We start from the raw sequence: 12,487 nt of genomic DNA, 5'->3' as shown, positions 1-12,487 counted from the left end.
AGATTGTATCTTATGCCACCATGAACAATTACACAAAGGTTTTAATCTCTTTTACGTATATCAGCTTTGTACATTTGAGTTCTGAATAGTATCTGCATTAAGGCCCCTATATGTACAAACCGACACGGGTCTGAAATAAATTTATTCCTGGGTTCTTTTGAAATGAACAATCGTAATAATATCAGGTTAATACATGGTGTGAATATTAACGTTATTTACATCAGGAATAAGGACATATATTTCAAACACAAGGCTAAATCATGAAGTCCACTCAATAATTAACCATCCGCTAATAATCTGCTTGTTTTCCCCTATTAACCAATATCGGGAAGCAAGAACAAACAACTGAACACGCATCCCAATTTATGATTTCTAAATTTTTATTATAAAATTGCTTTGATGAAATAGTTGTGTTTGGTTTTTTAGATTGTAATCTGTATATCTCAAATTTCACGAATAACGAAAAACGAATGTCAAACTAACTTCACACTGCCTAATAATAAATTTTGTAACCTGCGCAACGAAGCGTGTCAATGGATTTATCTCCCTTACATGTACTCGAAACTTCACGCACACACACACTTATAGGAAGGAATTATTTTTCGGAGTTGCCCTTAAAAGATGTAAAAACATATTTCACCAGACCCCCACAAGACTGGTGATTAAACAGGTGAGTTCGTATGATACAGGGCTGTTCCAGCCATGATTAACATGTGAAGTCTTACACGAGTAAGGTGTGACGCAAACGTTTGAATGAGTATTACCGCTTCCTGGTTTACTTTTCATTTTAATTTTAATTATTATTGATCAGTGATCAGTCTATACATATTGGTTGATCTCACTACTACTTTTTTCATTCATTTTTTCATTTCTGTCTTTGTATATGAATTATGGGTTAGGGTTAGTGACAATTAACTTGGGATTGAAAAATTTCAAATCCGCAAATCATTTTGCCTGGTTTTCTTTCACTTTCACTTTCTTTCTGAGTCAATGTCCAATCTTGCTCAATCTCTCTTTTAATATCTCCCTTACTAATTCTCACACACCACCAGCATCACACCATCGTTTATTCAAAGAGATTGTCCATTTCTGATAGCATCTTTGTAAAAAAAGGACCCCCCCAAAAAGTAGCCAGATCAGCCAACAATGCCCTGTCATACCGAGCGGAATCTCTCACCCGTATTCGAAATGAAGCTAGCACACATATTCCTAGCGCCAATAAAAACCGACATATAACTATCACGAAAATAATTGTTACCTTTATATTAGAAAATAACATGTTAAGACATATTAATGCAAAGTATATATGTAATAGACCCCCCCCCCCAAAAAAAAAAAAAAAAAAAAAAAAAACTATTACCGTAAACATACTAAAATATCGAACACTAGGTTAACTGAGCACGCAGAAAAGGAGTATGTCCGCGCTGCATCAAAACGCACCGAAACCAGCTTTGGTGGCAAAATATTTTGTATTTCATGAAGTCAAGGGATGAATAAACTACTAGAATACAAAATTTCAGAAGCGTCCTATGTTGGCTTTTCGATATATATTACCGTAAACATACTAAAAATATGGGGGAATCGGGTTAGGGTAGGCTCACTGCGCACGCATTAACTTCTAAACTAGCTTTGGTGACTCCAAGATCTTTATTTCACCAAATTGACCGATGCATAAGGTATGAACATGCCAAATTTCATTAACTTTCTATGCTGGCGTATCGAGTTATACCACCGCAAGGTTCCTAGCACCCGGATTCCAGGCGGCGTTGAAGGGTTCAATAAACAAGGGGTACGCTCAAGCTGCATCAAAAAGCATCCAAACCAGCTTTGGTGGCAAAATGTTTTTTTGCTTTACGGAAACAAGGGATGAATAAACTACTAGAATACAAAATTTCAAAAGCTTCCTATGCTGGCTTTTCGAGATATATCACCGTAAACATACTAAAACTCATCCTCGGTTACCCAGTGGACTCATTCCGTTCTACTACACTATACCCTCGGTTAATCTATGGGGGAGACACGTTTTCAAGTTATCCGCCCTTGATGATTGTGCTATTTTTATCGACCAATCCCATAAATTGTTATATGAAAAGGAAGTTGGCAAAGGAGAGTAACTCTCATCGGACAATGTTAGGAGTTGGCCTATTCTAAATGGACACAGCTCACCAAATATTTCTACGCCGTCACCCACGAATCAAGGGCCAAAGTTATTTTTAGTCTCTCTCTCCCTTTCCTTTCCCTTTTTCCCCCTTTTGCATGGCGATTTTTGTTGACTTTTTGGTGTAGAATCGAAAAAAAGGGTTTGAAAATACATTTTCTGCCAGGTTTTGGTGAATAGTCATGATTTTGAGACGGAAGGATACAAGAGTTGTGAGGTTGGTTATGTTGAAATGTAGGGCCGGAAATTGCATGTTTACTTGTCTCTACTTCCAACTTGTGTATCTCAAGTTTTTCATGGTGAACCTCATACATGCTTTTGGGCAAGAGTTTGCCACATGTTGCTCCATCTGTGGCAGAAAGCGTTCTACCCAACGAAAATTTGGGGAAAAGTTAGAGCCAGTCTAAGAGACGAGAATTAACATTAAAGTCAATGGGGAAATAATTAGTGATCTGCTACATTCTAGGCCAGGGCAGATAATTTGAAATCGTGGAAACCCTATGGATTAACCCAGGGTATAGTGGAGTAGAACGGAATGAGTACACTGGGTAACCGAGGATGACTAAATAATATGTCTTAAAATTTTATTTTCTTATATAAAGGTAACAATTATTTTCGTGATGATTATATCTAGGTTTTTATTGGCGGTAGGAATATGTGTGCTAACTTCATTTCGAACACGGGTGAGAGATTCCGCTCGATCCCTGTCATCATGTAAATTAATGTCTATTTCATATCCTATTTAAAAATCACATACTGGATTTACACGCCTGATAACATGCATTATCAACCACTTATATACATTAGGTAGGCATACACACGATAACGACAAGTCTTTATATTATAGCCACAATATATTAGAAAGATACGACGATAACCACTTATATATCATGAACAAGACACATATTAAGTCAATTCTCCTATAAGAAACACTCATCAGTTGTTTCAAAGGTATTTAGTAATTGAATTGGAATACACAGGTCACAATTCTATGAAATACAATTACTGCTTATTACTAGGCTTCTCTATAGTCATTATCAAGCAATGATAAAATATAAAAATATAACAAGACAATATATACATGTGTACAACAATGGTTGGTTAATGCTGACCGACCAGAGATACTCTTCTAATTATCTTAAAGGGAACCTAACTTAGGATTATAAACGTTTAATGCTAATAACAATTCAGTTCGAATTCCGTGCAAATCCCCCCCCCCCCCGGGTGTAGGGGGTGATAAGAATATACCCTTCGTAGTTCCTGCGTGTCGTAAGAGGCGACTAAAAGGATGCCTGTAATGGGGCAACGTGTTTGCCGTGCGTTGCGACCCGTGTAGGTGGAGAGTGGAATCCTGGTAATTGAGTGGGGATTTGGCTTGCGAGTTCTTTCTCTGCAACACATTACTTTGGCCCATGGTTCACCTAGACGGGAGGTCAGAGTGGGCCACTCTGATCAATCGGCTTTGGTCGTTTTTAGCTCTGTAGAATGTACGTTTTTCCAATTTCATTGCTTTGTTTTTTTCCCTCAGCTAGTTTACCTTTGTGTCCTGAGTACATTCTACAGAGCGGCGGCTTGGGTCAATCGGGTTAGTTAAGTATTTATACTTACTGGCTTGAGTATACCCCTCGTCGAGCCCCGAGGCAATGCACTGGTAATCCGTGCTAGACCCCCCCCCCCCTGGTAGGCAGGGAAGTAACCTGGGGGACGAAGAGGGGTGAATTTTAAAAAAATTATTTCATGGATCCCCCAGTGCCCCCCCCCCCCCACCAATTAGTAAAAAGAAACAGAAGCGTCCTAATTCAGAGGACGTTTCTGATTGATTAACAAACACTTTAAAAATATCAAAGACATGGCCGAGGTTTCTCTTAATTGAGAGTCCCTCTACTGACTTATCGAAGGTATCACCATTTTTAATAACCAAGGGCTTAGCCTGTGAGCCCAAGGCTATTAAAAAACTTAAAAACGGAATTCTTTTGATAGAATGCGCTAAGGAACAGCATGCTACCATGCTTCTTAAATCAACATCCTTAGCGGACATTCCTATTAAGGTGTCTCCACATAGGTCTTTAAACTCAAGTAGAGGTGTAATTCGCTGTCGGAATCTTAAAGGCAGCAGTGGGGAAGACATGGTGGAATACCTTTCTGCTCAAGGCGTTTCACATGTTAAAAGAATTAGTGTACGCCGAGGAGAAAAGGTGATTCCCACAAGCACCTATATCCTCACTTTTAATCGTCCCGACATTCCAAAGACTCTCAAGGCAGGTTATCTTAACATACCTGTTGATTCTTACATCAGTAACCCATTACGATGTTACAAATGTCAGAAATTTGGACATAGCAAAACCGTCTGTAGAGGTAAGGACACCTGCGCTCGCTGTGGTCATGATGTGTTGTATAAATTGCAAGGGTGAGCACTTTGCTTACTCTCGCGAATGTCCAATATGGCAAAAGGAAAAAGAATTCAACAGGTAACGTCAGAACGTAAAATATCTTATTATGATGCTCGAAAGCAAGTAGACTTAACTGCGCTTTTCCCGTTCCATCTCAAGGGAAATATTTTGCAAGCGCAGTGAAAGTATCCACCAAAAGCATCTCTGTTCAGACAGATATAACCTGGACAAATAAAGGGAAAATGTCTATCATATCAGATCATGTTAAAGGGGTGTCGAGCGCCTCTCAAACAAAAGAGAGCTCGATCGAAACTATTTCTTTGACTGGCGAGGGTTCATCCCCCTCGCCTCAATCTGACGTTGTTGGGATCATTCCTAACACTTCCTCCAAGAACGGCAAGGGGTCATCTCCCTCGCCTCCCCTTGAAGCTGCCATCCTTGATTCCAGTTCTGCTGGGTCAGGATCGCAGTCTAAAGGTAATTCTTCGTCAAAGAAAGAAAAATTAGCAAAGTTTCGAGAGGGAGGGAAAAAGGGTTCAAAAGACCCTGTCTCTCTCTATAATGGATATGGGGATGGTCTGATGGACGGTATTGCCGTCGTGGATGTCCATACGGATCCACATGGTAAGCCGTCAAAAAATAAATTTCCCTGACAATGGTAAATTCCATTATTCAATGGAATTGTCGTGGTTTAAAACCAAATTTTAATAAAGTCCAATTATTAATTCAAAAGCACAATCCTTTAGCTATTTGTTTACAGGAAACTTTTTTACGAAATTCTGACACTTTGTCTTTTAGACATTTTGTTGGTTATCATCATCACTCAGTTGGTGATAGTAAAGCTCATGGGGGTGTTTCTATTATTCTTAATGGAGATATTCCTCAGAGCCAAGTCACCATCAACTCGCCTTTACAGGCAGTTAGGGTGACGTTGCATGTTCCTATAACACTCTGCTCTGTATATCTTCCACCAAGTTTACATCTTAATCCCAGAGATCTTGATGACCTTGTTGCACAACTTCCCCTCCCGTATATTATTACGGGATATTTCAATGGTCATCATTCACTCTGGGGTAGTCCAGATGATAATAACAGAGGTAAACAAATAGCGGACTTCATGAACATTAACAATTTGTGTTTATTAAATGATGACTCGCCTACTTATCTACATCCTGCCACAGCTTCTTTTTCTTCCCTAGATCTTACCATTTGCTCTCCGGTCCTGTTTCAGGATTTTACATGGAGGGTAAATGAAGATCTGTGTGGTAGTGATCACCTCCCGATCTTGGTAGATAATAATGGTCCCTCTCCGATCGAAAGACCTCAGAGGTGGAAGTTGCATAAGGCTGATTGGGCTCTTTTCGAATCTCTGTGTCTCTTCTCTTTTGATACAAAGGAGTTAGAAGACGAATGATGAATGCTATAATGATACTTATTCCATTGCAGAACTTCGGGATTCGCTAAAGCGAGCTCGGGACACTGCAACTGGTCCAGATGAAATACACTACCAAATTCTAAAACATCTACCTTTTTCCACTCTCTCAATTTTACTGGATCTTTTTAACCCGATTTGGGTTGATGGGAAATTCCCCCCTTCGTGGCATGAAGCCACAATAATTCCCATCCCTAAACCCGGTAAAGATCATACGAATCCTACCAATTATCGTCCGATCGCTTTAACTAGCTGTATTTGCAAAACCATGGAGAGATTGATCAATCGAAGGCTTGTTTGGTACCTTGAGTCCAACAACCTCATTACTGACCTCCGATGTGGATTTCGGTCCCAAAGGAGCACTCTTGATCATCTCGTTCGTTTTGAAACGTTCGTCAGGGACGCTTTCATCCAGAAGCAACATTTAGTTGCAATATTTTTCGATCTGGAGAAAGCTTATGATACTACATGGTAACATGGTATCATGCGCGACCTCCATAACCTCGGCCTACGAGGTCGCTTACCTATCTTCATTAAAAATTTCCTGGAAGAAAGGTCATTTTATCTACCACACTCTCGCAATAAAAATTAATACAATCCCAGCGTGCCTTAAACCAGGTACAAACGGCGCTCTTTATGTTGATGACTTTCAGATGTGCTATGGTTCTACAGACATGCGGATAATCGAACGTAAGTTGCAGATTTGTTTGAATTCACTTCAACAATGGGCAACCGAAAATGGATTTCGTTTTTCGAAGTCCAAGACTGTCTGCATGCATTTCTGTCAGAAACGAGGTTTGCATCCAGATCCAGAACTTTATTTGGATGGCAACCGCCTTCCAGTTGTGGATGAAACCAAATTTCTGGGGCTGATATTTGATAAGAAATTATCATTTATCCCCCATATTAAAAACCTAATGAGAAATGTCTGAAAGCCCTCAACATATTGAGAGTCTTATCAAATACTGACTGGGGAGCAGACCGTAAGGTCTTACTCCGATTATATCGAGCATTAATTCGATCAAAACTCGATTATGGGTGTATTGTGTATGGGTCTGTCCGCGAGTCTTATCTTAAAGAGCTCGACACCATACACAACCAGGGACTTAGAATCAGTTTGGGAGCATTTCGTTCATCTCCAGTGGACAGTTTATACGTCGAGGCGCATGAGCCCTCACTGCACAACAGACGATATCAACTGGCCCTGCAGTATGCTACGAAAATAGCATCTTTACCAAATCATATTTCATTTAACACCATATTTAGACCTTTTCATGAGCATTTGTATCTGGTGAAGACTAATGTTATCCATCATTCGGTATTCGCATACAACCCCTTTTGTCTAAGGCTGGTATCAGCCTTGACAGTATTGCGAATACCCCTGTCTTTAGGACTCCACCGTTGGCTATATCTCCCCCAAAGATCGATTTCGATCTTACTCAACATAAAAAGAGAGATACTAGCTCTACGGTGTTCCAATCTCTCTTTAGAGAGTTAAGGTCTAAGTATGCTGATTATGCTCCTATTTACACAGATGGTTCTAAGGATGGCGACCGGGTAGCTTCAGCTACCGTGACGCCATCTGAGACCATTTCTGCGTGTCTTCCACCTGCTGCTTCAATATTTACAGCTGAGCTCCAGGCCATTCTTCAGGCCTTGGAGTTCATACAATCCTCTTCATCTTTAAAGCATATCATCTTTACTGATTCTCTGTCCTCCCTTCAAGCAATTAACAATAAACAACTTGAACACCCATTAGTAGCAGATGTTTATCGTCTGCTACTATCTTACGAGTTGACCAGCAAAGACGTTATCGTTTGCTGGCTCCCCAGTCACGCTGCTTTAGATCTTCCCCAATCACCCTTTTTAATACCATATAAAGATTTTAAATCATGTATAAATTATTTTATTTATTACCGCTGGCAACGGTCTTGGGATCTTGCAGGCACAAATAAACTTCATCACATTAGGCCTCTCCTAGGAGATTGGTCCAACTCCTATAGAACCAACAGGAGGGATGAAGTTGTTTTGTGTCGCTCTCGAGGTCATTTTCAAGATTGGTAAATATTTAAATTGGCAGTGAAGTCTGCAATGCTTGTCAGTTGATGCCAGTAAAATGTCAGCTTTTTTAACTTTTTTTTTATTAAAGGGGCAAAGGGAGATCACTCCTACTTCAGCTTGAACAAAATCAATACAAAGGTAAAGTCGATCCTTGGTCTTGCAATCTTTTTGTTTAAGGTAAGTATGTGTTTTAGTTTATTGTAAAAATTCTTCTTTTTTGGCAAAAGTGTTAAATCATTTGTGTGACTTTGTAGCCCTCTAATTCCGCTAATCCAGTAGATATAAATTTCACTTGAATTGTTAAGTTCCACCCAATTCACGTGTTCTGACCATCTCGTAGCATGCTGGACTGCCAAATACAATCTTGGTGTATCCAACGTTCATCGTTTGAACACTAAATTGCGTGCAAAGGAATTCAAATATTCGCAATTATGATATCCGTCAAGAGCATTGTATCGCTGTTCAGTTTTGTGGAATTGGGTGTGGCATAATCGGAGATATGTATCATGTTCAGGTATTAAAAGGGGCCATATTATTGTTTCGCCCAACTCAGTTTATATGCTAGATGCTCGGTAACGATATTGACGATACTGAAAATATGACCGATCAGTTGATTCAGTAACTGATTTCATTATTAGACCCGTGGGTCATCCGTTATTTCACTTTCTTATATAACCATCTGTCAGTGACCCCCCCCCATCCCCCGAGAAGACCCGTCAATATCACCATCATGTTACAATCATTTCTGTCATTAGAAAACCAATTTTCTCTCAGAAAGAATTACGGATTTTGTAAATTAAGAGGATTTAGAAGTGTTCAAGTTTCCCCTCCCCAATACACGGTCAAGGATGGAATACATGTTTCCTTTGACAGGGGCGATACTGAGGCATCAGTAGATGACAATCGGTAAGTGATTTATCAACATGTACCTAGTAGCTAACGGCGGCCAATTTACCTCTATTATTATCATCCTCGTCTATTTCAAATAGTGTCGATAGTCTTATGAGGTGCAACTTTAGGTGACGAATAAACTGGGAGATTTTGTATCCTTGATGTATAATATTTTAGCGTGTTGTTTTATTTTTTAAATTAGTCTGTCCAGTTACAAAATGCCAAAGAGAACATCTGAAACTATACTCCTCACTTGTGAACCATCCAAACGGATTCGATCACTTACCTTCAAGGCAGTGCGGGGCAACTCAGATACTGATCGTGACCCCGAAGATTCGCCAACCACTCACACACAATCACAACCTGTTCCTTCAAGTATAGGACATTCCGAGAATTCTACACATCATATTGCTGAAGTTCACACCCTTCAGCACGATACCATTCCGGATAACATTCATGATAATAACAGTGACATTAATCAAACGATTGCACAGGCCAACCTCCAGTCTATTCCAGTGATAACTCAGGCAGATTCGTTACAAGCATCAGCGGTATACGGTCACCCGGCTGAAAATAATTCAGAATTGGCAACACAACACTTTTCAGGTATGCTTTCAGCTACTAGAGGCTTTATATCAACGCCTGGGAGACCCTAAAACAAAATTTGGACAACTGAATCTAACATTCCAAGGTTCTATTAGACAAACATCAAATACAAAGGGTTGTTATTCATTTTATAAAGATTATGGGGTTTCAAACGGGGTTTAGAATATGACTCAGTGGGTGCAGGATTGTTTTGTTGATGTTTCGGTGTATATATAGAAACTTCTGACCACAATCACAAGCGCGATCCTAGCTTACGATGTAGCTTTCCGACAATTATCTATACTAATATTTGTGACTGTCGTTTGTCTGTATGTCTGTCTGTCTGTTCGGGGTTGGCGGCTACACTAGGTTTGCCCAGAGTCTGAACTTTAGGGTATAAGGGTAGCTCGGACCGGGGAGTAACATAGGCCAGGTGGCGTTAGTCTACCACTTCCGGTTTCGGAGTTATGACCCCCGAGCAAAGCCGGTCTGTTCGGGGTTGGCGGCTACACTAGGTCTGCCCCGAGTCTGAAATTTGGGGTATAGGGGTAGCTCGGACCGGGGAGTAACATAGGCCAGGCGGCGTTAGTCTACCACTTCCGGTTTCGGAGTTATGACCCCCGAGCGAAGCCGGGTATCCTGCTAGTAAATTAATAAAGAAGATCACGATATACTATCTTGCATGATTCTATGTTTTGTATACGTCCAGTGTTCAATGGCGGCTGTTAAAATTGTTGAATGTCCATGCTTAATGTTGGAACTGTCCAAAGTTACTATCAATAAATCGTTGCTAAATTAACCAGTGGTGAAATACCTGGGCACAAGTGGGTATCAACAGTCGCTGTATTGACCACATGAAATGAAATGGGGTGTAACGCCCTACTGTTCTGCTCCGCTGGCCACATGAACAAAATCTCATAATTGAAAGTGGTACCAAATGCCCGCGGGCCTCACATATGGTACCCGTCATTACTGCCGACGTGTTAAATGAAACGTCGAGTATTAGCTTGGAGAAAATAGTAGACACGTTATGTTATTAAGGCCATAATAATTGAAATGTAGAATTAGTTCACGTGCAGTTTGACACTTGCCACGAAGTCATTATAAAACAAGGGATCAACAAATGCCCCGTTAGGTTCGGGTACGTAGATGCGTATGAATGAAGTCGGAATACTCACAAACATGGACTCGACTTCTAAGGCAAAGGAACACTATTGATCCTCATATGATTTCACCTGAATATGAATTGCTCAATGATTTCATCTCCAAATTCAATAATGCTTGTTATGTATATTGCATCTTGTAGTATCTACGGCTGAAAATGATTTCAAATAACTTCTTGTTACAGGAAATGGCGATCGGTTGGCCGTAGAATTAATTGTACCACCAATTAAAGCTGATCAGCACCAAGCTACTGCATTGACCGATACTACACTTTTGCCACCATATGTGATCAGTTCAGTTGTACAATCTGATGGCTCCACCAGTGTTAACCCAATGGAAACAGGGTCGTCCGATCGACCACCATGTGACAACAGAGACATAGAGTTAAAAATAGTTTTATCCGGGAAAACTGGAGTGGGTAAAAGTTTTCTAGGAAACAGTTTGTTGAGGAAACAGTTGTTCGAAACCCGTTTAAGTCTTGTTTCGATTACATCTAATTGTTCGTCCGGCACACGTACACTAAACGACGGCACAATAATCAGAGTATTTGATACGCCAGGATTTTTTGACACACGGTATAAAACAGCTGAATTAGTAAAACACCTGTTTTCTCTATCGTATTTGACTGCCCCGGGACCTCATGTTTTCCTCTATGTGTTGCGAGCTGATGAGAAACTGACAGATGAAAACAAAGATTCCATTTACTTTTTTCGAGATATATTTGGAGCCGATGTAAATAAATATGTGATTTTTGTCTTGAATAGAAAACCAAAGGAGATGGACGCTAACACACTTATTGAAGAGTGCGATTTTTTAAATATCCTTTTTAAGGAATGTCATAATAGGTATGCGACCATAAACTTTGCTGACAGTGATACTGGAGTTGAGAAGTGTGTTGACAATCTTCTACAAATGATCCTTAACACCGTTAGAGACAACGATCGAAAACACTATTCAAGTAATCTTTTCGTAGAAGCGGAACGCTCGTACAATACACAACAAGAATTAAACGAAACACAGAAAGATATGAAAATCCAGCTGGCAGTTCAAGCACAAGAGATAACCGAACTGAAACAACATCAGCTATTCCTACAAAAGAAGTGTGACACAGGTAACACAATCCCCCTTTTTAGCACATTATCCGAACTATCAGTTCTAGAGAAAGACGATGTCGCCTCTGTTTGTACAGCACACAATGAATAAACAAGTTCAAATGTATAGCATCGTCTAAAGAGAGGAGTAATTGTCTGCTGCTATCAGTGGCATTCGCGTATATATTATCTTACTTATGACACTGACTTGCCTAAGGTCACACAAATTTATCTAGCTTACTTCAGATTGAATTAACTTTACTTTTGCAACAAAACTATTTACTTAACATGGACTTGTATTCCTTGTAATACAGGTGCCTCCATGGCGTAATATCATCTGTTCATATTAACTGACTGCAATCTGGTCACAGGTAAAAGACCATGTGATATGGGTCGTATATTACCTTCGCCCCCGTACTTCTGTCCGCCAATCCGTCCTCTACAATTTCTTAAGAACACTAAACAGGCTACGTTTATGATCTGAATGTTTTGGAATTGATTTACTGTATGTTGTTTATATAAGTGAGATGAAGAAGCCTTTTTAATTTCAATAATTTGTGAGCACTCTTACGTAAATTAGGTAAACGGTAATCATCTGTATGAAACTTGTATGCATCATTTTAAATTAGTAAAACGAAACAGCCTGTTGAATTTTAACAATTTCGGTAAATCATTTCCAGAGTTGTTGCCCTTGTTTCAGTTTGTAAAACCTTCT

General features: G+C 39.8%; 1 protein-coding gene across 1 annotated transcript; it reads left to right on the top strand.

Moving 5' to 3' along the window:
• The first annotated feature begins 577 nt into the window (after nt 1-577).
• LOC126824194 (GTPase IMAP family member 5) lies at nt 578-11,884 on the top strand. Its single transcript, XM_050553379.2, has 4 exons — nt 578-670; nt 8,130-8,218; nt 9,135-9,538; nt 10,866-11,884. Exons 3-4 carry the CDS (start codon nt 9,151-9,153, stop codon nt 11,882-11,884), a joined length of 1,407 nt encoding a protein of 468 aa, XP_050409336.2. The 5' UTR covers nt 578-670; nt 8,130-8,218; nt 9,135-9,150.
• The last annotated feature ends 603 nt before the right edge of the window (nt 11,885-12,487 follow it).

This window comes from Patella vulgata, chromosome 6, assembly GCF_932274485.2.
Source record: "Patella vulgata chromosome 6, xgPatVulg1.2, whole genome shotgun sequence".
NCBI lineage: Eukaryota > Metazoa > Mollusca > Gastropoda > Patellidae > Patella > Patella vulgata.
Note: the sequence above shows the minus strand (reverse complement) of the source record. Positions and strands in the feature narration are given on the sequence as shown.